General features: G+C 57.8%; 2 protein-coding genes across 2 annotated transcripts; one reads left to right on the top strand and one right to left on the bottom strand.

Annotated features, from left to right (window-relative positions):
• Positions 1-625: 625 nt before the first annotated feature.
• On the bottom strand, positions 626-9,558 carry BESB_022880 (Sodium:neurotransmitter symporter family protein; the record flags this gene model as incomplete). Its single annotated transcript, XM_029360990.1, has 16 exons — positions 626-1,063; positions 1,337-1,458; positions 1,733-1,970; positions 2,545-2,720; positions 2,924-3,047; positions 3,770-3,874; positions 4,225-4,314; positions 4,735-4,839; positions 5,091-5,196; positions 5,569-5,806; positions 6,214-6,367; positions 6,950-7,143; positions 7,472-7,595; positions 7,944-8,705; positions 9,092-9,219; positions 9,432-9,558. The coding sequence occupies 16 exons, from the start codon at positions 9,556-9,558 to the stop codon at positions 626-628; spliced, it is 3,231 nt and encodes a 1,076-aa protein (XP_029215805.1).
• A 7,563-nt stretch (positions 9,559-17,121) lies between these two features.
• Positions 17,122-27,294, top strand: BESB_022870 (uncharacterized protein; the record flags this gene model as incomplete). The annotated part of the gene is made up of 17 exons (XM_029360989.1): positions 17,122-17,242; positions 17,837-17,964; positions 18,277-18,557; positions 19,046-20,093; positions 20,384-20,507; positions 21,206-21,399; positions 21,677-21,830; positions 22,036-22,273; positions 22,569-22,620; positions 23,026-23,130; positions 23,804-23,893; positions 24,546-24,650; positions 25,080-25,203; positions 25,482-25,657; positions 25,995-26,235; positions 26,487-26,608; positions 26,917-27,294. 17 exons carry the CDS (start codon positions 17,122-17,124, stop codon positions 27,292-27,294), a joined length of 3,681 nt encoding a protein of 1,226 aa, XP_029215804.1.

Raw genomic sequence — 27,294 nt, 5'->3', positions numbered from 1 at the left:
GACGCGAACGCTCGCGCGTACTCTACGTTGACAAACGGAGGCGAAGAGAAGGCGTGACGTCGAAAATCGCCGAACTATGGGAGACAGCACATAAGCACATCCACGGTCGATCGCAGCCGGTGAAAAAGCCCGGGAGCTCGTTATGCTTCCCGGAGCCTCTCGTGTCGCACGCATCAGAGCGCGGCCGACTCGAAATAATCAGCTCCTCACGCTTTGCCACCTGCAGGCAGGCGCAAAGCACAAGCAACAGGCTCGTCAAACAGGTGTGCGCCGACGTGGAAAGCGGGGAAGACAGCGACTAACACCTATGGCCATTTGTACTGCACATCTCAATACTACACGCTGATACCCCGGGAAGCAAATATGATCACGTACGCAAATCATCCGCAAAGTTTCTACCGAGAATCCGAAAGGCTCAACTCTCGCGGGCGCAGTCCAGTTAAGAGGGGGTCGCGCTTGGAGCGCCGGTCCTAGTCTCCGTCCCTCCCCCCGCCAGTTGCCGCCAAAAGACCGAACAGATGCATCGTCACTTGGACAACGCATGCGCGTAGGACACGCTGGCTACAAGAGGCGCGCGAGCAGAGCCACGTGCGCCAGGCGTGAAGCCAGCTCCGAGCCTCACATCTCAAATGTGCCCGGCTTGACTTGCAGCGGGCGCCGCTGGCACTTTGCACGATTTCGCGGGGCTCGCACCTTTGGTTGGCGTAGGCCGGCGCACAACTTCGCTGCTGTCGTTGCTGATTTGGCTGCGCATGCGACCCTGGACGTCTGCGGGGAGCGAGCTCGTCGGCGCGGTTCGAAACACCTCGGCGCCCTGAGCAGCCCCCTGTAAGCTGAGCCCTGTTTCGCGTAGGGGCACGCCCTGCCGCTGCTGGTGCAGACGGTAGTCTGTGACGATGCCTGAGAGGTACGCCGACGTCTTGTAGGACGAGCTCAGGAACTCCCGAAACAGCCTCGACAGCGAGCGCATCAGCGGCACTGGAGGCGGCGACCGGTACGGATGATGTGGAAACATCTTAATGGGCATGTAGTCCTCGGGAGGTGGGCAAACCCACCAGTGGACCTACAGAAAGCCGCACACAGCGCCCGTGAAGAAACATCGGGCAAGAACAAAAACGCATCCAGCCATCCGCTGTCGCGACGCGGTCGCTGCCGCTTGCGCGCGAATTCACCCGGGGGATAGGAACCAGAAAACGCCTACCTACGTCAGAGCGCTGCAAGCGTTCAAAACGTCAAAGTCTGTGACGTGCCCAACAACCACTCGAGCACAAGCACGCGCTGCAGTTGAAGGGGAATGCTTTGCCGCTTTCCAGAGAAGCTCTCACGCCTCGCCTACTCTAGGAATGAAGAGAATCCCGGCAGCAACAACGTAAGTGATTATGACGAGCGCGAGTCCCGCGTTGCGCAGGTTGGGAGAAGGCGACATAAAGGCCCACTGCCTCTCAAAATCTGTCAAGCCTGAAAAAAAGACAGACGGGACAGAAAACTCCTCACACGTGGCTCTTTTTTCGCTGACACAAACACGTGCCCATGTGTCTTGCGGACAGTAAGTGGAAAAAAGAGATAGAAGAACCAAACGCTGCGGACTGCACTTGGACTGAGTCGACCATCTCGGGCATGGCACGGGAACGCAGATCGCACGGTCACAGAGCCCTCGGATTCCGCCACTCGCGCGTTCGCGTTTCGCCGCCCTCCAAGCTACATATATATATAATGCGTATGGCTTTCGTACCTTGGACGAAGGGTAGGAGTGTAGACACGGGAATAATGTATTTGACGCAGAAAGACCAGTACATCGAGGGCCGGCAGAGAAAGAAGGGGCCTCGACTGCAGCAGGCGCAGAAGACGCGCTTGAGGAAGCTGAGACACACTTGCGCAGGCCGGCTGGAACGCGGAGGAAAGAGCGTCAAGCGGCACACGTCGCGCCGAAACGCCTCGATGTTCCCCAGCCACAGCGCCCAGAACCGCGTCTGCCACACAGCACAAACAACGCATATCCAACCAGAAACACATCAGTCTGCAGGAACACACGGATCAATATATAAGCATATATGGCTTAAAGATCCGCGGCAGTTCCCCCTGGATGCAGAGCCACGGAGAAGCTGTCACCCGAGCAGCGAGAGCTCCGCAGCCGCAAGCACACTCTGCACTCATCGGGTCAAACACCAGAAAACATGTGCTTGAAGAAGGATGGATGAGAACATCCATCATCTACTTCTTCGACGACATCCATCACCTACTTCTTTAATTCTCAACAGAAAAAAGTGCCAACGTGGTCTGTCCGCACGTATGCATAAGAACGTGCTAACTCCGAGGGGTCTGCACGTGCGTTGGTCTAAAGCTCCGAGGGGACGCCGAGAAACAGGCGAACAAAACCGCGCGGGGCTGCAGCACACTGGCTGTGAAGAACCCCAGCCGACGCTGCGCGGCGAAGCCCGCAGCCAGCTGTCTGCGGCGTGCACACCTGTCCGACCATGCGTTCGGAGGTCTGCACGGGCCTTCGAACGAACTCGCCGTGACGGAATGTAACGCTGCAGCTCTTACCGCGAAATCTGGAGCCGCCGGGGGCTCTTTGAAGAAGAAGGCGAAGATCGCGGCCAGGACAGAGTTGATGATCGGGACGAACAGCACCGACGCGGCGACTCCTCCGCTCATGATAACCATCACGGTCACGTAGACGACAGTGACGACCCAGCAGCATGCGGTGTGGCAGTAATAGGCTGCAAACACCCAAACACACGCTCTCTCTTGCCCGATACTCTAGCCGCGGCGCAACTTGCACGCTAGGCGCCTCGGTCACACACGACGCGCGCCGGCGCCGAAAACCGCAGTCGCGCGCCACACAAAACACAACAAATACGGGCGTATAAGGGTGCGCCGCGGCCAGCTAGCGACGCAGAGAAAGCTCCCCTTGCTTGCGTACCCTTTGCTCCGGCAAGGCGAATCTGTAGGCGGTAGTTGTTGACCCAGCCGATGGCGATGGCCTGCATGAGAATGACGATGGGGATCATGAAAGTCGCGAGGAGGTAACTAAAAAAGTCGACGCGCTGAAAGAGACAGTGCACAAGGGCCAAGCGCTCACAGTGACCGAATTGCGCAGAAAACTGCACAGGGGGACGACCACAAGGCACACGCAAGTATATGCATATACACGCGTAGGTGCGAGCCTGCGCGAGGGAGTGATGAAGTCCAGCGTAAAAATGCATATCTATAAGCATACACCTATGTCGACGGAAGATGGTAGCAAGACTGACATTCTATAAAAATATAGGTAGACACAGGTGTATAACTGACGTCGATGCATACTGTATAGGATCTCCCTATGTGTGCCAAAGACCCTCCACAAAGGAACTGCCGACGTTAAGATGTTCCCTAGGCGCCGGGCACACGACAACTCAAGTCAGGAAATGGGGCCCGAGGCGTTTTCTCAGAAAAAAACGCGTCGAAACAGTACTCGCATTCATAATCTTAAACCGGCGTCTGCCGATATTGACGTTATACATATTCAAACACGTGCAAAATATGCCGCCTCCGAAAGAGCGGAGGCGCAGCCACACGCTGGCGTCGGGACAGAAGTTCTGTACAAACTAAAACGACAAGGAGCAGGTGCACTGCATTCAACCCACTACACAGGACGAGTCTGAGCTTATATCTAGCTGATCGACCACGCGAAACCAGTATTCGGCCCTGAACGCGAACCGCTGAGGTGAGCGAACGCTTGGACAAAGATTAAGCGCGTATCTGTCACACAATCGCAGCTGCGCCTCACAACTTGCTGGTTCGATCCGCAGAACGGGATGGAGAAGAGAAAGCAAATGAGAATAACGACGGCGGAAAGGGCCTTTCGATACTTCTTCGGGAAGACGCGCGCTTCCTAAACACAAGACATGCGAGACACAGGAAGAGTCTCTGTAAAATTGATCCGCGATCCAGCAGTGTACAACTCGAATCTGATATTTCGGGTCTGCACACTCAGCAGGCTTCGTTTGGCCATTCAGCTGCACAGTACCGTCCTTCCCCTCTATGATTCAAAGCTAAACTGCAAAAAACGTCGATGACACCATTCTGTCCTCGAATTTCGCGTCTGCTCTGAAGCCGGACGTCAGTTCACTGAGTTCGGAAGAGAGGGTGTTGTGCGCAGCGATGCGCATCTGCTTGTCTCAGATCCGATTTGCTCATCTACCCTAAACTGGAGCGAGCTGTTACCGGAATTCCAAATCTCACCGAAATCATGCTGATCATGGTGCTAAATGAAATCGCCGCGATTTGCGTGTTCAGGACGAAAATGCCTCCGAAGAAAAACATGGCGAAAAGCTGCATGGCGATCACCCGTGACAAACGGCAATTCCAAGTTGATGCAGCTCGTCGTCGCTGCCGGCGGAGGGAGCAGCCTCTGCATCCACTCTGGTGCTTCGATAAAACCTATGCCCTGAACGCTATCTCTGCAGACTCCTTTTATGCACCAACCCGACCAAATCCATAACATATCCGCTAAACTATCAACGCTTGCACAGCAACGGCGCTCAGAATCTCGGCTCGATGCCACAAGCTGCGTCTTAGGAAATGCCGGATGAGACAGATACATACACACACTCTAGACAAAAGGCTCTCTCCACATTTACACACTATCTCCCCTCAGAGTGCGGCTTCCTGATTGCCCGCCGCGAGCTCGGCGCGTCTCTGACTTTGGGAAAAGCCCCGCGCGAAACCGACGAGGCACGTGCTTCAACTCACGTTCGGCACAGACACGCGCGTGAACGCCGCCGGAAAAATGACAAAGTACGCCGTCGCTCCGCGAGTCTTCGAGACCAGGTGGTTCACCGACACGCCGGTATCGACCTGCAAACGCCGAGACATCCAACGTCCACAAAGTCAAAAAAAGAGAACCAAATGAGCTCTACGTGACCCACAACACACCGCGCCATCACGAAGCCCCCGAACAAAAGCGTAAAAGCGCATACGCATAAATATATATATATATACATATATATCTATGTATGCACCTAGTCGTACGAAGATAGAGCCACGTGGAGGCATAATGCAGATGCAGAGGCAGGCTTGAAAGAAAGGGGAAGGAAGAGAGCGCGCACCTTGATGCTGCCAATGACGGCGAGGAGGGCCGCGAACGGGAGAAGCGACATAATGAAGTCTAGGAGCGTTGCGTAGGCGACGCTTGGCACGACATTGTAGCCAATCCTGCAGATACACGCCGCAGAGACACACACACGGAAAAAACGCATCCTGAACACAGCCGCACGCAGCGCTCTCTGCCGTCCACACGTACGCAACGCCCGCGAAAGGAGAATGCGTCACGCTTGGGTGCGGGCACAGCTGCGGTTCACCCCGCGGGGGCTGGGAGGCCATTTCACCGGGTATGCCGCGAGTGCCTCACGCGGACGACGGCAGGGCAACTGGCTGTCGCCGAAACCCTGAACTCGCGCGCCGCAGCCTCCGCCGCGAAACCAACACCACATGATGCACGCGACTCCGATGTGCAATGTGGCGGCATCGTGAAACCGCGATTCCACCTGAGGAGAGAAGCCGCTGAACACGGCGCTCCAGACTCACTTCGTGAAGCTTCCGACGGTCCCGAAGATGCCACAGCCCAAAGAGAGATCTTGGAAGACGAATTGGAGGACTGCCGCAGTCAGCCGCGACACCTGAAATGACGAGAGAAGCTGACTAAAGTTGAAGGTCGCGCGAATAATGGCACCAATGTCTCGGCCCGAATCCGCGGCTCCGAAGAAGCACACAAGCATCAGCGTCACGCACAGGATACCTGCGACGAACATTAAAATCGCCGACACTGCGCGCAGGCCACACACAAACACCCCACAAAACAAAATGTCTCCTCAAGTGGAAACACGAGCGGCGCCGTCACCGAATTCAGGGTGTAGGGTAGACGCACACGAACATAGAGGGCCTCTTCAAGCCCGGCCACGTCAGGGGCTCGTGCCCCGTAAGAGACATATTCAAATGACTGTAAACCTACGGGCTTCTGAATAGCTGCCACGTTTGCTATATCTGCATTGTTGAACCACGTGACTCACTCGGTTTCCCGCGTGCGCCCGCCCTGTCTACGTCCTACGCGTGCATGCATCGATGGACGGATGCGTCGAATAGGTCCCGATTGCCGCTCGCACTGTCGAGCTTCAGCAGCGGGCTGGGTGTGGCTGATTTTCCGCTAGGCACATCTCGCGCGTCTGTGCTTACAGAATCCGAGCTTGAAGAGCCCGCGCCAAATGTAGGCAAGAATGTAGAGCCAGACAAAGGCAACAGCGCCGATGAATTTCCCTTGAAGGCGATCCGGATTCACGTCCTTATCGATGGTTGACGGCTGCAGCTCTTTCAGATAGTAGTACGTCGCCTGAGCCGAATCGGAACGAAGAGACAAAACTCAGTCACACGCGGAACGCCGTGAACCAAGAAACAACGACGTCGAATGCGTCTCTCGAGTACTCCTGTCGGCCCTACATGCGGTATGCTCGGGGCTAGCGTTGTGTATCGACCCTGTGTGACACGCGGTGACGACGTATGCGAAGCTACCAAGAACGGTAAATTTGAATACGTCTGGAAAGCGTGCCAAACCAGTAGGAACAACGAACCCCCCACTGACACGCACAGTCTCCATAGATCTACAAGTTGTCTCGCGGCGGCATGCACTACACGTCGGCACCGTGCACCCTGCATGTACGTTCCAGTTCACCCGCTCAACACCATGCGGTTGTTTGGGAACCACCTTCCTACCTAAAAGATTGTTATGTGCTACGACACATGCCGTACGAAGTCGCAACCAGGTAAATGATGGTGAACCAGTGGCTGAACAAACATTCCTATTGATCCACACGCGCCCCTGGAATTGTGAGGCGGCTCGTAGTTGAGGCCGCCGGCCGTCTACATGCCCGCGAAAACGTGTGCCAGTCGTCTGCAAGTCTCCTCCGCTTTTTACCTTTCCGGTTGGGGACGCCATACAGACGCCTTCCTCGTCAATGTAGTGACATAAGGTTCCATGCATCGTTGCTTCGCACTGAAACTTGTGCCCGCTGAGGATCAGACAGCTGTGGATGTCCTGCGTCGTCAACTCCCACGGATGCGGTGTATTGACGCTAGCAATGAAGTACACCACAAGCTGCGCGCTGCGATCTGTTAAGCAGACAAGGAAGGCACACAAGAAAGAAAATACTGGGAGATAATCCCGCACAAGACGATCGCTTCAACGTAGACACACTGTATCATATCTATGAATCCACGTGCACGCACTCATGTCTGTGAGAAATAGGAGACACACAACCAGGTCTTCACATGCATTCAGCCATGCAGCGGCAAAGAAAAAGATGCATCGGTGAGGCAGATACGGCCCGTGTGGACGCCACTCGGCGAGCCGAACACGGCGATTGCCGCTTCGTTTCAACAATGCTTGATAAATCAGGGTTAGAGCCGCGCTGTGCAGCAGCCGAAACATTCAGCTTACTTGCTAAGAGAATGATGCGCACGAGGCAACTCACGAACGTCAAAACGCCCGCACCGACGAGCTTGTGGCTGATCTGCGTGAACTCTTTCAGCGGCGCTCCTCGAAACAGATTGCCCATCAGAATCTAACGGGAGAGAAACAGCAACAAGCGAAAGACTCTTCGTTTTCTACTCTTCGCATCCACAGACTTGCTCTTAGTAATACTGAAAGCCCAATGCGCCTCCTATTCCGTCTGATCGCTCTTTTGATTGTGGTGTACGAACGTCGTGATGATCGTCTCCAGCGTGGCCTCTCCGGCGTCGAATCCTACAACCGGCTCTATTGTCTCGTCACACGTTGCTTTTCGGAACTCCAGGGCTCGAGACGACCTGCGGCCGCGCCGCGCCTGTCCTCAGCGCTAGTTCCTGAGACCCGCCTCAGTCGACTGCGGCATTGAGCGCCTTCTGCACACGCTGCCGCGCACGGAACTCACCTCGAGTTGAATCGCAGGAATGCCGACCAGGAAGAGGTAGATGACGAACGGGATGAAGAACATGCTGCTCTTCCAGATTTGCAGTTGACTCCAGAACGTGGTGAAGTTTCCGGCGCCGACGATTCCGCCGAGAATCGTCATGTAGAAGAGCGTTTCGTTGTTGAACCAGCCTCGCTGTCGCTGCCGCTGCACCCAGGCTCTCCAGTTCAGAACGTGCATCTCTCCTCCGACGTTGCTGACCTGCGACACCTCGCCGCCGGCGCCGAGCATGTGGCGGTCGCCCCTCCCTCCAAACTGCCCTCTGTCGAACACGAAGTAGTCGCCTCCGACCGCGCTCGTGCCTCCTGGGCCCTCGCCAGCCATCCGCCCCATCGAAGTCCCTGCGGCCAGCTGATGCCCGATGCTGCTGGTCACCGCGGAGCTGTGGAACGGCGCGCTGCTCGCCGCAGAGCCCGCGACCGCTTGCGCAGCGCCTGGCAAGGGCGGCATGGCAAGCTCAGCCGAAGACGCTCGATGGAGCGGAGTGGCTCCCGCAGCTGCCATCGAGGCCGCCGGACCGAAGCCCGACGTCAGGTGCTGCAGCGCGCCGCCGGCGTGCGGACCCAGAGAGGTCGTCGCCAGCAGCGCCGGCGGGATGTCTGTCGCGTCGAGGAACAGGAACTCGTCAGGCATCAGGATAGGCCCGTTGCGCTCCGACCGCTCCAACGCCGCCAAATGCATGCGCAGCAAATGATGCTCATCGAAGCGCTGCTCCAGGTGCACCTGCACACGCGGCCACAGAGGCGACAAAAAACCGACCGACCTTCACCCCCCAAAGGCGAAGAGCAGAGAGGGAGAGGCACGGACACGCACAGGTATAAACCTGACTGCCGGGTTCCCAGTCAGCATACACACAAATGTGGAACTACATATGAACGGGAACTGCGCAGACGCGCATCTCTCTCCACGTGGAACGCTTAGAGGAATGCGAGTCTGCGGTAACTCTACCGGACTCGTCGCCAAAGTTCGCTGAAGGGCGGCAAGACGATCGACTGAGGTGCCGCCACACAAACCTAGGCAGCCACCTGTGAATGGATCTCTACGCGATAAAAAGCCCGAGTAAAGCAGAGATATCGCAGACGCGCACGCGCCTCGATTCGCTTGCTCACTTTGCTGGCGTAAAAGGGCGTGTTTCGGAACAGAAGAGACTCATTGTAGACTTGCCGCCGCGCATCCTGGTAGTAGTCCACGTTGAAGATGGGCGACGAGGCCTCGCCGAGGAGCGTATCATCGACGTCTGAGAGACGCACCACACAGGAGAGCCGGGAAGTTGCTGCGCGTCACGCGAATGCAGAATAGTCCAGCCAGTTCACAAGAAGCAACGAGAAAGCGACGCTGGAAAACACAGGCAAGCGGAGAACAGACGTCGAGAGTGCAAGCTGAGAGCAGAGAAGAGAAAGACGCGAGGCGCCTACGGAGCGTGCCCCCCAAGAGCGAACTCGGCCTCACCTGCGCCGGCGCGACTCTGCTCATGCTTCACGAGGAGAGACTCGACGCGCTCCAACTGGGTGACGCCCTCGGCATTCCCCTGATTGCTCTTCGTCCTGAAGGTGCCGGTGCGGAGTCGCCTCATCATCTTGACGGCAGGGAAGAGGAACGCAGGAAGGGTTTAGAGTTCCGACGAAAGACCGAGCTACTAAGGCAAGAAAGTGCAACGCGGAGCTCAGCCGGCCGCCAGTCCGAGGGTGCGAAGAGACAGGAGACCCTCGTGGCGCGTCCTCGCCGCAGCGCCCGGACGGGGAAGAAGACACGCGCGAAGGCGCCTGCTGTCTGCGCGAGGCCCTCACGGGAGGAATGCCCACACCCTCGCGCGGCGACGCCGGTTGCGTTTTGTGCTGAGTCGCTCGGCGTGCGAAGAGGTTGCGGCGAGAGACGGCCGCGTCACACGCGATGATGATCAAGAGAACGCCCGCAAGCGGCCGGTGTCTGCGTGCTCACAGAACTACCGGAGAGAACGCCCGCCTAAGGGGCGGCGGTGACGGAAGACTGACGCGGCGCTCGTGGTTCGCAAGAAATAAGCCGCCGTCCCGCTGAGTGAAGGGCGAGAGCGCGCAGGAAGAGAAGATTTGACGATCAATGCGACACGCGGGACAGCCGGAAAATGGACTGAGACGGATGGGCGATGCAGATAAACGAGCACCCGTGAGCAGGTGTACGACCCTAGTGAGGCCGGAGAGTCGGCGTACTACGGAGAAAGAGAGAGTAGGCAGGATAGCGCAGAAGACGAGAAGGAAACGAACAAACAGACCGCAAGAAGCGCGTGCTCGCGCGAACTACAGACGGAATACGGAGGAGGAATGCTGGCCGTCTACATTCGAACAACTAGAAAGGTTGGACGAGTCCCTCAGTGGCTGTCGCCACAGTACAGGTGAGAAGCTGCTCCTCTCCAAGAAAAAGTGTGCTTTGCTGTCACGCTCACTACAGAATCCGGAGGCTGACGGACGAGGGCTGCAATTATCCTCCATCCCGCACAGAGAGCGTACGTGGAAGCCATCCCCTGCTGCGATGTGAGAGGCTCTCGGTCAGGTCCGCCAGCCACTCGCGCAGCTGAGACACAGGGGTAGAGAATCTCGATATGGCACAAACAGTCGCTTTACTTTTCCTCCCGAACTGCGCGGGGCTCGGGAACCAGACACCGAAAGCGGCGTGTCAGAAGAAGAGGCTGCAAGCGTGAACCTGTTAGCTGCAGAATGTGGAAGTCGGGTGTCCGCGCACAAGGCGAAAGGCAAGAATCGAGTTGACTGTCGGTCCTTCAGTTTGACTTGGCCAAGGCTAGACAGGCGAATGGGGAGTCTGCACACTGTTGGAGAGGAAACAGGAGACGGGCCCGACGCTGCGTGGATCAGGCTACAGACGCACGGCGGAGAAAGGAGCGCTGTGGCGCGTTTCGCTTCACGTTTGACTCGGAGGAGGAGGTTCACCTGGCGCGTTGAGCGTGACAGACAGGGTGTCATAGCGCGACAAAGAAATATGGGAAGTCTGCAGAAGAAAAGACGACGCGGCTACACCGCATCCACATCAGTGACTAGCGGCACATTTGGCGTGGCATGCTGGCACGAGGAGAAAAATCGAGCCGAATGACAGCAGGCAACGCAGCGACGCCCGCAGCTGGGCTGGGGCGAGCTGGGAACGACAGAGACTTGGAGAAGAAGACCGTCTCAGGCGGAGAGAACGGAAAGATCAAGAGGAGAAAAACGGCATTGTTTCCCGCAGCGCGAGGGGCTCGGAAGGCCCCGCTTCCAACCGCCTTCGGACGTAACCCGACGACAACGTACAGGACTTGATGAGAAGAGTGTCATCGTAGAGAACAGAGGCGAACAGCTGGCCTGGAAACAGCCAATGAAGCACGAAATGGGAAAAAGGCAGGAGCGAAGATCTTTGCGTCCCGCAAAAGAGCAAAGCTGGCTGCCCTGCGGCTTCCGGGCAACAGCGAAAGTCGTTCGAGAAGAGTTGCTCCGCCACGAAGCAACGAGAACACAGACTGGTCGAAACACTCCAGGAGAGTTTCGCAGATCAGGAGAGACGAGTGCTGATGCAGTCAACTGGCGGCTCCGGAAAGAAAACGTGACAAATCAGTAAAACGCCATGGGTCCGGCCGGAGCGCCGAGCTGTAGAGAGCGGTCCCGCGCGATCGCGGGGAGGAACAACGCGAACGAAACTGCCTGCGTTTGTCAACGCGATGCGTTCAGAAAGGGTCGCAACCGCAAAGGCAGTCGATCCTTTTCTTGGACGCACTGCCGAGATAACTGCCGCGTCCAACCGCCGCCTTTGCTCGACTGCCTCGAGTCCTCGCAGCACCCGTGACCGTCACACCACTACTGTCTTCGTCTCGTCCAGCCCCCCCTCTTTTCTCTTGAAAGATGGAGAGGGGCTGCTGCTGCTGCTGCTGAGGTGAAGAAGCATCGGAGCCCCGCGTGTCGCAGCCGGCGCCCTGCGGCGTCCAGACAGTCTGTGACCTCGCGAAAGAATCGCGTCGACTGAAAAATATGCCGGTTGCTCTGTATTTCACCGCGTGCGGTCATTGCCGGCCGAAGACACGGGACGTGAAACCATTTTTGCGTCCAGCCTTCCCGCTCTCGCGGCTAGTCAGTGTCAACCGCGCCTGAGAGGCGCTTGGAGGTGACCAGAAGACCCCTCTCTCAAGCACGCGTCTAGCTGTGGAGAGCAGACGAGTTCTTTCAGTCGTCGCAGCGCGTGCGTAGTTGTATATAGCCCTGCAGCCTTGCGATCCGCAGCACTGTAGACGAAGCGCGACAAGAAACCGACCCTGTAGCGCAGGATGTCATCCTCGCTCGTCGCTCGAGTGACGAAGGGAGTACGGCCCTCGACTCAGTGGCACGAATGTACCGATCTTCTGGTCACAAGGATCTAAATCACGAAGTCAATCCCTTCCTTGTCAGGGCGAGCAGTCTCGCAATCCGTAAGAGGAACAAGAGATGCGAAGCGAGGAGCGCACGGTTCGAGACCGCTAGAAACCGTCTCTCGTGAAACTCGGTTTCAGACGACATACTCTGCCGCCCATGCCTTTGCCTTCCCCTCCACGAGTGCTGGTCCTCGTGGCTCCGCTTTGTGCAAGCTGGAAGAGCACGGCTGCTCTCAGAAGTTTGCTGGACTGCAAGAGTTCGTGAAGCATCGCGACGGGGTACTCATCGTTCTCTGTTCGCTGCCTTCATCAGCAGAATGGCAGGCTACAATCACGCTCAGCTATCCCCGTGCCAAGTTCCAGCTTCACTCGTTTACATCCAGCGCCCAGTAACCTGGTGGGTATGATAGGCAAGAATTAAAGGATTTCTGCGTGGCAGTGTTTTTCACTACCCCGCACTTTCCAACCCAAATCTCGGGTCGCTTGCATGCCGGTCTGCCCAGAAGCAGGCCTGGGCATGTGACAACGAACTGCTCTGCGACGCGTACGCCACTGCAGAATCGTGCATGTGATCTGAGGAGTCTTTCAAGATGGACACAGTGGAATAAGAATCCCAAAAATGCGCTGAGCATGCATGGTGCTCGACCCGAGAAGAGAGAGCCAGTGCCGTCATAGAAATCTGGTCAGTAGGCGAGACTGGAACATCATGGTGAGCCCTGCATCGCTATGACCAGCCACGTGCTTACCTCTTTCGGTTGGGAAGAAGTCCGTGTGGCCTGGTTGGGAACCGGCTTCGCGATCGTCGGCTCAGATGTTCGCGGATATGCACAGCCCACGGGTACAGACGCTGTTGTCGAGCTCTTACTGCTCTCGAGCCTCGCAAAAGCATGGGCAGCATTCCTCCATCTTTTCAGAGAGTATTCCGAACGCAAATTGCACTGCATGTGATGTTACCGCCTAGCAGTCAGTGTGAGAGTTCATCGCGGCAGCGGCGCGCGTGCCGCGGGTGCACGCGGTGCACTCGGCCTCTGAAAACAATCACGGAACAGCATCTCTGCAAAAAAACGTGTGTGTGCTGTAAACTGCCACCTAACTGTCGAAGGAACCACGACAGCGCCAGCGAGAGCGCTTGACATGGTCGTCGTCGTATATGGAGTGCCCTTGTAGAGCACGCCGAAACAGCAGGTCCCTCCACAACGTCAAGTGAGCTGCTGTTTCAGAGGCGTATGCAACCTCTGAAACGCTTCGTTCCCAAAGAGTCGGTCCGAGCAAACACAGAAAACCAGACCTCCTCCGAGAGCCTATCCAAACCACGTTCCTGTACGCCGGCATTCCCTTTGGAAAGCGACCCCCAGTGAAGTGATCTTTCGTTGACACGTGAAACGCAAACCTCTATGCGAGCCACGGGGAGTGAGGGCTGAGGAGGCATGACTCTGAATGAGCGACTCATATTGAGGCTATCCGGCTCCCGTTAACCATGTGAAAAGATGAGGGTAAACGCTCATCGTAAGGCCGAGTTTGCGCGGGGGTGTATCTGTCGTCTTCGACAAACGTGCCTTCCATTTTCCCTGCACACCAGCTATCCGCTACGTGTGCGTTGTGGATTTTTCTTTTGTACTGGTTTATTTGGTTCTGCGCTACGGCGGTGAGGATGCTCATTCGCCCAGGCTTGCGCTGGTGACTGTAGCGAATTCGCGGGTTGTCTCTATGCGACCAACACCTCCCGCCGACACGCAATTGCTTCAAGGCGGCATCCATTCCGCAGTTCGTGCCGATGCTCATTTCAGTTCGCTGCGCCATTGCATTCCATGGTTTCGACTCGCGACAGCAGACAGAAAGTGTACGAAATCGCCGTGGCGCTACAGCCGGCTTCAGTACATGCTGTGCGCATCCAGCGGGGAAGTAGGCATACACGTATTCATGCTGGCGAGCCGGTTTCGACACCTGTGTGGATATCTGAGCTTAGCGCACGGCAAGCCGCGAGAGCCAAAGAGCAGGCAGGCGCAGCAGGCGCCCACCGCTAGCGTACTATAGGGGACAGCGCCTCGTTGGTGCAAGACATCTTGTTTTCTCATTCCCGTCGAACGGCTATACCGGGCGCCTGTGGGAGCTGAGGCGAAAAGCTTGCGTCTGCAGGGGCAGGAGTAGCTGGAGAGGACCAACAAAGTAAATCGTCCGCGTTTGGCGGCGCTCGTCCCCATTATGTGCCGGGAACAAGTTGAAGAGTGAGGGAAGAATACGTCGACGACGCGGGCAGCCGCGTGACCCGCCTCCTCTGGAAGCGCTCGTTCTCGCCGCCAGAAAATCGTTCTGGACTTTCCAGGGATTTTAGAGTATCTTTGGAACTCTTGTGTACTCTCTTGGGCTGGAGAAGCACTCAACACTGGGGGACAGTGGGCTTTTTTCCGCATGGAGACGGCAGCTGGAGTTCGGCAGGCGCGAAGGGCCTCGCTCCGGCGTAGTCCATCAGGAGGCGGGACGCGCGGCGCGCGCCCAGCCCCGGACGACACGAGGAGATATCCGGTCGTGAACGGGCTCTTCCTTGACGCGCCGATCATCTACCTCTGGAAGGCGTTATCTTGTGATTCTCTTCTGCGAGCTTCTTTCAAGAGGTCTTTCAGCTTCCATCTCCATGAAGGCGCACCGAAGCACTTGAGTGCGCTTTCCGCCAGTTTTTGCTCTATCTCTGGCCCCAATAAACTCTGGCTTCTGGTCCCGTTTCCACAGTTGCTTATGGCTCCTTTTCTGCAGAGTCTCGTTACTCTTTCTGTGGCGCTCGGTTGTCTCTGAGCACGAGTCTGAACAGTTTGCGGGGTCGCTTTCCCGGATGTTCTCCTCATTTCGCTGTCTGGCCTCTCGGTCCCCTTTCGGGTCGCGTCCGACGTGCGTTTCGCTCTGTTCTGTTTAGGGGGCTCCTGCATCTTCGAGACCAGCAGGGCGAGCACGTGGGCGATATTTTCTCCTTTTCAGCGGGAGAGCGCTGCTCAGGGAGAGCTCCGGGCCTGCGCGACTTCACGCCTAGAGAGAGTCAAGTCCTTTCTCTGTCTCCTCCACTCCTGCATGCAGAGGTCCGCGTCAAACGTAGGAGAACGCTGCTAGCGACTCCGAGCCACTCTACTTCGGCGAGCGGCCGTTCGGTGTTTCCTCGTGTTAGTATCCTGTCCGCTCTTTGGTCGTTGCGCGATTGTTCTTTGTCAACATATCCACGTGTCCTTCTCTGCACGTCTTTCCTCTCTCGGCGAGGCTGCCATCCTGCTTTCTTGACGCACCCCTCGCGGGGCGCAGAACACGTGTCGGCGAGTCGGCTTTTCTTGCTAGGGGCGGGGCTGCAGCTGCGAGGCGAGTGGTTGTGCATTTCTTCAGACACGCGATAGATCGCGACTTTAGATGTCCTCCTCCCTGGAGGCGGACGGCATGTGCCTAGTCTCGCGGTCTGTCGCCCTCACTCTGCGACTTCTCTCGAAGCCGCGCACATTTGAGGGGGCGAGAAGGGCGTTTGTGATTTAGGACTGGCGCCTGCATGCGAGTTCACTCTCGCAGTCCCCAAGCCTCTTTTCTGCGGGCTTCTTGGATTTTTGTCTTGTACGCGACCCTTCGCCTCATGCCTGAGCCGTGTTGGGCGCGCCCGGTCCGCCTGGAGGACGCCCGCACCCCAAACTTCTCGTTTGCGCGACTTCTGCAATCCGCCGCGTTGTGTCATTCATCGCAGTTGTTCCAGATTTAGAGGACTCTGCGGGACCGTGTAGTCACGCCGACGAACTTCGTTGGTATACGCGTGGTACATGTCTGGCCTCAGGAACATGGCATTCGCATGAGAATGTGCGATCCGCGCGTTTTCTAGATTATTTGAACATCGCACAGGTCTCCGTACATCCCGGTCTGACAGATTTCGGCCGCGCGAGACCTGAATAGCTGCTGGACAGAGAAGTGACCGGTGACGCATTCTTGTTTGTTTGCATGTGCTCCGGACATTCACGCACGGAGGCGATCCAATGACGCAGAGATTGCGAAATCAGACGAGAGTAGCAAGATCTCGTTTCTGGCCTGTACATTAGTGCCGTGACGGCCCGTCCTGATCCATGACGGCGCCTTTCTTCCAACTTTGTTCCCGAAACTCCCGTCGACCCATTCTGTCTGAAGTCCATTCCCCTACCATATTGTTTTCTTCTGTCTCGCACTGTTGTATCATGCCTCACGCAGTGCGGACCCTCTTGGCTTCCGCCCCGTGTTTTCCTGTTGTCTCCTCTCTCTCCCTGTGGCAGTTTTCGATCGTTCCGTCTTCCTGTCTCTTTTCACCCCAGCGTTCGGGCTGACCGCCTCGTCGTCGCTTCGCTTTCGCCTCTATCTCGGACCTCGGCAGCGAGAGGCAATTTGACAAAGGAGACGCTCTAGAAGCTCCTGAAGCCGCTACAGCTCACGGAGTTCGCCTACTGTTCGCAGTCCTTCGTTCCCGCTGGACAACAGAGGAAGAGAAGCGCCACAGCGGAGGACTGGTTGCCTCTCCCCCGTGAGCCGGGTTACACACGCACCTGCCGTGAAGCGGGGAGGAGAAATTGAAAAGGGTGAAAGAAAAGGCGATTCCTTAGGTCTTCCCCGCACGAGGCGCTGCAGGACTCTGAGCGAGCGAAAGCGATGAGAAACATGTTGCAAGGCGAGTGAAAGACGTGAAGCTGAATCTCGATATTGACCGGAATGCGGCATAGAGGGTAGCTCGACGAGGCGGGGAGAAGATCCTCAGAACAATGAGAAGTGAAAGGAGAAAGGAGCAAAGGGAAGATGCTGAACAAAATAACAACAAAGGCGCGCAAGCGCCTTTCCAATGCCTTCCAAGGCGTTCCGGACCTCGAAGAGGTGGAGTCCCTCGAAGTCAATAATTCGCGGCAACACAGGCAAAGTGGTATGGCAGGCGTGAAGTGCCAAGCAGGGGACTTTCTCCGTCATGCCTCTGCACTGTGACGGCGGTCCTCGGTTGTTGTTTTTCTTCCCTTTGCTTTAAGTTCCACTGTGTGGCTTCACTCCTTGTCGTTGCGTGCTGGGGGGCGCTCGGGGTCTCATATCTCATCCCCGATATCTTGCTTTGCTTCACGCCCTCAGTCGCAAGCGGTACTCGTGTCCCTTGTGTACTGCGTCCTTGCGGGCGTGACTAAACATGCTTTGATAGAGCCTAAGTGTCTCAGAGCTCCATCTTACTGTCCTCGTCTTGTTGCGTGTTGCTTGTATGTCTTGTCCCTCTTTTGATCCGGTCTCTGTCGCGAGTGTGCGTCTGGATGTGTTACTTCAAGAACTGGCGTCCTTCCTGCGTTCTCCGCGACCTTGATCCCCCTGCTCTCCTGCCTTCTAGAGAGCCACGCGAGCGCCTGCGCTTTGAGTCGTTTCCGCAGGGCGTCTCTCTGGCTTGTGCCGCTGCTGCTGCTCCTCCTCCCTCAGCTTCTAACTGTTGAGCCCGAATCCTCAAACCCCTATGCGTGCTAGACTGTTATTCTCTTTTCAGACGTAGACGACGCCTTTTTGGGCGAGACTTCCTCGGCGGTGATTCAGATGGATCACTTCCACGATGTGCGACGTCAAGTCTACGCCGAAGCTCTCGTCTACCGCACCACGCCGCTCTATGCCACCAAGGTTGGTCCTACTGCCTCAGCAATTCATTTGTGGACGTCGCCGCCCCTCGCGTTGGCGCTCGCGGTCTGCTTCGCCTCTGCTGGCTTCGCTCTCGCTCTGCGTCGTCGTTTTCACTGGACGTGGACGCCCACCGTCTGCCCGAGGGAGAGGGAAGGCGACGCGGAGGGGAAAGAACGCGTGTCTCGATGCGCATTCCAGTCCGTGGATCTTCCGAGCCCCATGGCTCAACCGCCGCTCCCTGCCGGTCTTCGGTGCCTGCGTGGTGCATGCATCGTGCCTCTCGGGTCGCGTCGCTTGCGTCTTTGCCTGCAGATCGCGCTGGAGCAACGCGTCGAAGAGCACCGGCTGCTGCACGCCCACTTGCAGGCGCTGGAGCGGTCGGAGGAGAACGGGCCGCTGCTGATGCCCGACGAGCTCCTGCTGCCGGACTACTTCCGCGCGCCGTCGCAGGAGACCTTCTCTCCACTTCCTCACACGCCGCGAGGCCACTTTGCGTCGCTGCCCCCCGGCGTCGCACACCTGCGGCGCTCGAGTTCGCTTAATTCGCGTGGCGCTGTCGGCTACGCGCCGGTGGTGTCTGGCGTCTCCCACAGGTAAGCGCCTGTGGGCCGCTGAGGAAGGCGAGAGGGGGGGGGAGGGGGGGGGGTGGAGGGGGTGGGACGAGCCGCACGCCGCAACCCCCCAACCGACGCGAGAGCGAACCGGCAAGGAGAAGAAGACGAGACTCAGCACGCGGGTGGCTAGGCTTCGCGTCAGCCGGCGCCAGAACCTGAAAGAATCTCATGCGCCACACACTCCAGACGATGCTGGAGGATTCTCGAGGCGGGACGCGAGATTTGAACGGCACCAGAAGAGACTGGAGGACGCGCCCATCTCCATCCTCCAGTCCCGAACGACCCGCGGCCGCATAGAAGCAGGTCTCGCGCGTGGCTGTTTGGCTTTGCTGTTGCGTGCGCTTCGCGACTGCGGGATTCCTCGAAGGCGCGTAGGATGAGCGAATGCGTGAAACGAGTCATCGCGAGCGTCGTGACGGCGGTGCGAGTCGGGTTTCTCTGGTGTCAATGTGCTTCTTTGTTTGCAGCTACGGAGACCGTGACCGCCGCGGCGACGACTTGGGGTCGGGTATCCCGTGTGCAGCGGTCCGCGGGCGCCACTTCGGCATGAGGCCGAGCGAAGGGACATCGTCGTGTCTCTCTCACCAGCCGCGGCGTCGGCAGCGCGGTCAAGTCGCGTCTCCCCCCCCGTCGGGCTATTCGTTCAGGCAGCCGTCTCCGCTGTCGCACTGCACGACGACGCGACCCAGCGAGGAGCCCCGGCGCGCGCCTGCGCAAGCGGCAGGCGCGCGCCGGAGGAGATCCGGCAGTGGGGTTGCGCGTGGCGTGCCGCGGTTCCCATTTTTCTCTTCTCACCGCTCGCTCGTGCCGCCTCCCGGCGCGGCTGGGGGCCCCGCGTCGCCGCCGCCGGCGGGGGTAGCGACGGCGGTGAACGCGCGCGGCGCGGACGGCGAGGCCAAGGGGAGGTCTTCAGGCTGGAGCTCCGAGTCCGACGCGCTGGCGGACCGCGACCGCGACCGCCCGTTCTCCTTCTCGCCCAAGTCTTTCGTCGATACCCCCTCCGGCGGTTCCTGTGTGGCGTCGGTGCCGCTGTGCCTGCCTGCGGCGCGCATGTCGCAGGCATCGGTGAAGCGTTCGAAGCAGCGGCTGTCGAGCGTGGGCGACGGCTTGGCTCGAGACAGGCGATGGGAGGGCGCTGGACACCTGAGTCGCGTTCACCACGAGTGCCTAAACCCCCTCCCGCGCGGGAGCAGCTTCAGCGTCTCGCAGGCGTTCCACGGTATTTCTGGCCGCGGGGTGGATCGCAGCGAACGCGGCGCAGAGAGCTGCAGACTGGTCTGCGACACCGGCGGCGAGCGCCACACGCTGAACTGGACCGACTGGATTCAGAGACAACGCCGAAGAGGCTGGTTCGCCAACTCCGCCCTCTACTTCATGACGACGCTGGGCGCCGTCATGGGCGCCGGCACGTTCACCTCGTTTTGGAGTCAACTGCAGACGTGGAAGAGCCTCTGGTTCCTCGTCCCCTACACGCTCGATTTTGTCTTCATCGGAGTGCCCGCCCTTCACACCGAGGTAATTGAAGCGTCATTCCAGCGACGGGGGGTGGGGGAGGGAGGGGGGGAAGGCAGTGCTTCATGCTTCGCGATCCACGCGATAGAGTCGCTTGCGCCTCTCTGTCCCAGCCTGTGCATGGAAGTCGGTACTCGGGGTGCAACAGCGCACGCGGAGGTGTCTCTCATGTTGGACGGCGAGCTCGAGTCGTCTGAACAAGCAACGAAATGCACCAAACGCAGACCCGTGAATCGACAGCTCTGTTTTGCGCAGTCCCGCGTGTCTTCTGTTGCGGGGCATGGCGTTTCCAGGTCCTTCTTGGAAACCTTTTCCGCGGGACGCCAGTCAAATGCTTCACGCAAATCAGTCGGTGGCTGGTCGGCGCCGGACTCTTCACTCTCGTCAGCACGGTGATTCAGATGTCGCTGAAAGCCGGTGAGCGCAGACAGAAAGGATATGCTGCGCACTAAAGGGGTAGGGCCCGTGGACCGGGCCTCGCGAGCGGAGGGGACTCCACTGTGGATTCGGCTCGGTCGCGTTCCCTCGTGCTCGCGGTGCTCCTTTTGGGCGTGCTATACACCTGCGCGTGCAGCTGGGAACGGGCGCTGCCGTTCTCGGAAGAGGTCCGAGGGCGGCGGGAGACTGCAGTTTTCAGGCGCAGCGTCGGCACCCGTCCTTGCCGCAGCGTTGAGCCAGCGGCTATGCGCCCACTGTGTTTTCTCGCATGTCCTCGCGTCGGCCGTAGACAACTGCATATACACACACATACCTGTATAGATGCGCAGCTGCATATGTAGCCATACACATATATAGACAGGGAACTACGTATGTATATATATATCTATATATACACGTGTAGAGATAGATGTATCACCTTGCGTGAGCGTCAGCGTGCTGATGAGCTGTTCGTGCTGCCACTAAGAAGTCTTGGCTCTTTCTCCGAGTTCCGTCGAGCGTCTGCTGATGAATCAACTGCGCATCTCGTGGGGACGGAACGGGTGCCCGCAGGATTCGAGTGTGACTAGGCCGGCGCAAGGCGCCATGGACGAAGACGGCGACGAGCGCTGCAAGGGTTCTCTGTGTGTTGCTAAATCTCCTCCGTTTTGTTGGTCGCTTTGTGCGTCCTGTATCAGGCCAGAGTGCACGCCTTCTCGTGTACTTCCTCGCGAGCTGGAAGGCGCCACATCCGTGGGAAGTAACGGCGGAAGACCGGCAGCTCTGTCGATCGATTTCAAACGGCCAAGTCTGCGAATCCGCAGGCGAGGGGACTCTCTGTCACTGGCGAGGCTCGCCGCTGCTCGAGTGTCTCGCATCGCCTACCGGGAAAGTAAGACCTCTGGGCGCTCTCCCGGGCAGCAGGCGACGCGAACAGCAAAACTCCGGTCGAGAGTGTAGGGGTATCAGAGCCGTCAAAAATCTCCTGCGCTGCTGCCTGGGCCGCGAGCTGTGCTTTCTCGGAGGGGGCGGGTTTGCGAATGCTTCTTCAGAGAAATGCCCAGACTCGAAGACCGTGCGATACAACAAAAAATGCATACTCCGGCACGCCGTGAGACATGCTTTTTGCGCCACTCCGACGCTTTGGCTTGCTGCATCGCTGTGTGCAGGCAACACATTTCTACTTTTCGCGTCTGGAGCCTGCGGAGATTCATTCAAACGTGAACCCATCCACTCTCGAGCCGACAAACGTCGCTTCGATCAGTATCGTCTGGGCGTTCGTTTTGGCGTACATTTGGAAGGGGCTCTTCAAAATCGGATTCAGTGAGTCGCGTGTCTCGCCCTTCTTGCTCGGCGCAGTTGCTCAGCTCACTCGAAACTCTCATTCATTGTCGTCAAGTCTGTGTGTCACTTTCTTTCTGAGCTTGCGTAGGTGCGTTCTGTCGGCAGGCAGTTGCAGCAGGCCGAGGCTTCAGGCGCGCGGCGCGTCTCATGTGTCTCCTCTGTGTGTCTGGTGCATTCGCTTCAGTGTCTGCGCTGCTGGTCTTTATGGCGCTGGTGCTGTGCGTTGCGCTCATCGTCACCTGCTTCATGACGGCGATCACGTCTCGCCACGAGGAACAGCCGGACTACAGCGCCATCCAGGAAGACCCCCTCATGGGTGCACCGGAGGACATGTGGGCGCTGCGTGCCCATACGCTGGGCGCGGTGCTCCACGATCTCACGCTCGGTTGCGGCGTCTACGAGACCGTCAGCAGTTTCTCAAAGTAGGACAGAACCTATTTTTTTAGGTAAACGATTCATAATAATTTTCAAAGTACTTTTACGAAGACCTGCAAAATATAAACCAGCACCTACCTGGGCCGCAACGGGTTCGGAGGTGACTGCGGCGGCCTGCGAGTTTGACCAATCTGCTTCGAACACGCTGTTTTTGTAGACGCACCTAACTGGAGGGGGGGGGCGGGGGGAATGGGAGTGCAGAAGTTGCCACAGGGTGACAATCTCTGCGCTTCGGCATGTGGATTCCTCTCTGGGGCTTCGGCGCATTGCTTCCCTTTTCAGAATCGGATACAACGTCATTCCAGCCGCGAACCATTTGGCGCTCATCGACTACGTCAGCGTCTTCTCGCCTTCCTCTCCCTCATGACAGTCCTGCAGAATATGCACGTGAGGCAGTCGCGATTTGTGGTTCTTCGAAATGGGTGTCAGTGAGCTTTTTCAAGACAACACTATACTTTTGTGCCTCCAGGAACGCGGACTGCAGATGGCCTTTTTCTGCGCGCCATATTCAAATAGGGAAGCCTATGCACGACTGCGAGGCTCTGTATACATATGTATGCGTCAATATGTTTGTATGTATGTTAAGGGAGCACAGTTCATGCGTCGATCGGTAGCACAGCAAGCAAATAGAAATGTTTATGAGCGCCAATGCCTTGCAGGAGACGTAGTGGGAAGGTGTGCCCAGACGACGCAGGTGACACGCGCATTTCTTTTTTCTGTCTTTCTTCGTTATTTACAGAAAACGACGGGGGTTTCGTTCTACGACTTGGTCAGGAAAACCCGGAATGCGCCCGCGTATTACGTCATCTTCCCAGCTGCGTTCGATCGAGTCTCTGCATCGAATGTAAGTCTTCGCTGAGTCCCCTGCTATCCGACGCCGCGGGTCCTGCCCGCGGCAAGCAACCGAGCGGACAGGGACGGTGTAGTATTCTCATGCATGCATGCATATCCCTGGAGTGTCTAGTGCTGGGGCGCTTGCGGGCGCCTCTTCATGTCGCGCGTGGCGATCAGACCGAGGCTCGACGGTTTAGGTTTCGCCGGAGCTCTAAGTGTCAACGCGTGCGCCTACGCCTGAGCAAGTCGGCGTGTGGATCCCGGAGCGGCGCAGCAGGCAGTGGTGAGATAGGTCTGCATGCTGACAGGTCAAGAGGCGGAAGGGGTCTACCGGAAGCGCAGCCAAACGAGAAAAGCGGTTCGAGCAGGGACGGGATTGGGGATGCAACCGAAAGAGGTGGCAGGTTCGCGGAGAGGCTGCAGCACGGACACCTTGAGCGGCGGCCGTGAATGAAGAACAAGAAAACGATGAACGAGGGTCGCGACGAATCCTCAGCGAGAGGAAAGAACACTGAAAAAACAGCCATAGCAAGGAGGTGACGGTTAAGAAGGGCGGAATAGAAAAACGCTTGCGTGGTTCGCGTACTGGGAACGAACACAGTCCACGCATGTTTTCCAACACGGCCCTTCCCTCCATGAATGTACGTTGTCGCACACCTTTGTGTTCTTTGGCGCGCGTTTAGGTCTTTGCAATGTTCTTCTATGGCGGCATCTTCATCTTGAATATCCAGGTCACGGCCATCGCAATTCATTCAGTCATTAACGTCTTCGAAGTACGTCTCGAAGGCGAGAGCCTTTTCGTGCCGCGACTGCTTCGCTCTCCTGTTGTCTCTTCCAGCTCTGAGATACTTTCACATTCATGTTTCCAAATACCCCGCTTCTGTTCGCTTTAACCTCGTGGAGGCTTCCTGTTTTTGTTTCTCCTCATCATTCCTTCGCCTCTGGCTCGCTGCTTTGCGCGTTATAGCTGTCGGATTTTGCCTCTCCATTGTGCATAGCGCAGAGGCAGAGATGACTAGACACGCAGCCTGGAATTCATGTACACGCACGAATTCGCGTTCGCCTTCCATGCCTTCACAGCGTATCCGGTGGGGTAGTAAAGCTCCGTCCTTCTCAGCCGTACGTTTGACAGAACGTAGCCCTTTTGAGGGTATTTTCGGTTGCCTTCTTCGACTGATGTTCTCACTCATGGGCTGCTTGGCGCAGTTCTATGTTCTCTCTCGACTTGTGATGTCTTCTCTCGTCTTCCCCCTCTTTTTATTTCCCGCGCGGCGGTGGAGACTAGGCACTTCCACAGCCGCCTCCCCGCATGTGCCTCACATTCTTTCTTGCATCTGTGTGCATGGATACACAGAGTGAGGCTTGGTTCTGATGGGCACCTCGTGTGCATCACCTTTATTGCGAATTGTGTGATTATTTTTCCAGGAGTCTCGCATCGTCCAGTTCCGATGGCGGCAGCAGTTTTGCGTCGGCCTCGTTATGATCTGTTTCATTCTCTCGCTAACGTTCTGTAGCAACGACCAACAGAGGGTGAGACAATACGCGCATGAACAAGAGAAGGGACACCGTGGCAGCACAGTTTTTTTTTTCGCGGCGTCAATGCGCCTCCGGGGACTTCGGCCTCTATACATTTGCGGACATCCATATCGATCTCGTGAGGGACTCCATGGTGATAGGAGTACTCACGATAGAATTCTGGAGGTACTTCAAGTCGACAGCCTGATTACCTCGTCTCACTCCACTCCGCTATTCGAATACATGGGTACTGCGTGCATGCGTCTCGCACGCCGTGCCGCATATGTATGCATGGATACACAGGTGACACTGGGCGTACTTCAGTTCGGGTATATTTGTATAGCTGAGTCGAAGTGGAAAGCCGCACTGTTGAAAGGGACGTCTCTCATGCTGTCTGCACGTATCGAAAGGGTTAAATTTTCGTGTTGGGCTTCTGTTGTGCAGCGCCACGCATTTTTCGCCTTTCTAATCTCTTTTCTCTTCACGCCGTGCGTGGTTTTTCTCGAAAGCATCTCCATCGGCTGGATTCACAACGCGACCTACCAAGAAAGAGTCGCCGGCAGACTTGGTATGTCCCGAGGAGAATTCGCGAATATGTGCTGTTGCTCGGCTTTTGCGAGAACGACATGTGTTTTTTGTTTTTTCAGTGCGTGGTAGCCGCACTGAGAGTGGGCACGCTGCTCCCCTCGGGGCGAATCACCTCGTAGCTAGATCGTCACTGTCCCGCGAGTATACATGCATGCCTGCGCAGAATGATGATTTTCCACGGTCGCTTTGTCGCATCGCGTCAGCCGCTGCGGATTGGCATCAGAGCGTGTATTGTTGTTTGCTTTCTTTCTTGCTCAGCCGTGCGCGTCTATGCGGGCTGCTGCGCGCTGGTTGCTGTTGGATACGGCTTCATCGCCCTCGCGGCGAATGGCACCTTCTACCTCCCGATTTTCGTCATGCTCCCCATAAACGCGGGACTTGCGGCGCTGACTGCGTACTTGATCCACCCGCCAGAGGCTTCCTCGTTCTTCCAGGTGAGGGGAGGGGTTGGGGGGGCGGGGGGTCGTCAAGCTTCTCGCAGTGTCAGTTGCGCAGAGAGCAAGCTCCAGCTCAGGGGGGCGGATCAATCGAGCTGCTGTGGCAGTTGCCTTGGTGCGCGTATTTAATCCCACGGAACCCCGTCGGCGGAAAGGTGCATCACTTAGAGCAGACACTGGCTGCCCGGGATTCGTGGAAGCGCGCCACAGCGCGTCGGCAGAAAGCGGCGCCGAGGCTCGCTGCGGCGCGGGAGTAGAAACTTCGACAGGCGTGTGTTTGCCCCCTTGTGCATACGCGCGGCTCTGTCTGTGGGACGTTTTGTCTCTTTTCCAGGTTCGCTTTCGGGCGCTCTTCCTCGGCAACGTGGAGTTGTTCAAGGAGCAGGTCCTGCGTGTGACGCTCTTCACCCGCCCTCCAAGCCCCGCAGTCGCTTGGTTATTCTCCATGCTGCGCATGATGTGTGGCTGCCTCTTCAGTAAAGTGAAGCCGTTCTACCTCTCTCGCATCTCCATCGCGTGGTGTGTGCTGGTGAAACACGTCCTTCCGCAGGCGATGGTTGGACTCCTGGCGCAAGGTACGCATGCACATCGAGAGCGGGGTGGCCGCATGTCGCTTCTTCCGCGCGTCTTTGGCTTTGCTTTCCTGCCTCTTCCGCGGTCGCTGGCGACGTGGAACTCGTGTGTCGTTCTTTGCCGCGCTCCACGGGCACTTCCACTGCGCCCTCCGTTGCTGAGAGCCCCCCCCCCTCCCCCCCCCTCCCCCCCCCCGCCGGCGGGGTCACGACGCCAATTCACACCCTCTCCATTTCTTGCCTGTTTGTTTCAGGGCTTCGAGACTTCCCTCGATACTGGCAACTTATGTCTACGTCTCCGCACGTCAGACATGTCGGCATCGCCACCGTGGTCTTTGCCTACCTTGTTTTGTTTCTCGCGCCGGTCATCCCCAAGGTAAATTCGCGTCACCGCCAGTCTCGTAGCCGGGAGCTTCTTGAAGCCGGCAGGCGACTCTGTTTCTGGCACCGCTGCGTGGCTTCAGCCGTCGCTCCGCGTGGCTCCGCAGACAGACTTCCACTGTGGGCGCCTCGGCGCGTTGCCTCAGGTGGAGCCCGCCGGGGCGGTTTGGTTAGGTCCCGTGTGTGCAGTGAGTCCCTGGGGACGAGCTTGACAACCTGGGTCGACGCCGTGTCGCCTGCGTGCAACAAGTGGCTAGTTGGCGACGATGACGCGCGGCTGGCATCTCTTGCATCTGCGTTCAGCTGCGCTGGTGGGTTTGCCCACCTCCAGAGGACTACATGCCGGCCTACATGTTCCCAGTCCACGTCTACCGGCCGCCGCGGGTGCCTCCGTTGGGGAACGCAGTTGCGCGGCTGTTTGCGGAGTTTTCTGCCTCGTCGCGGACCACGTCGCGCTTCCTCTACTCGGTGGTAGCCGACTACAAGCGACAGCACGTCTGCCTGCGGCGGGCGACGGCGCCGCGCGCCATCGACAAGGACGAGTGCGACCGTGCGAACTCGCGCGTCCCGCGGTACCTTCTCTCGCGGCGGACTGACCGAACGATGGGCGGCGGCACGATAGGTGAGCTGTCTGCGACGCAGAGTCGCGTCAGCAGCGCGCTCGCAGAGCTCGTGGACTGA

This window comes from Besnoitia besnoiti, chromosome XII, assembly GCF_002563875.1.
Source record: "Besnoitia besnoiti strain Bb-Ger1 chromosome XII, whole genome shotgun sequence".
Taxonomy (NCBI): Eukaryota; Apicomplexa; class Conoidasida; order Eucoccidiorida; family Sarcocystidae; genus Besnoitia; species Besnoitia besnoiti.
Note: the sequence above shows the minus strand (reverse complement) of the source record. Positions and strands in the feature narration are given on the sequence as shown.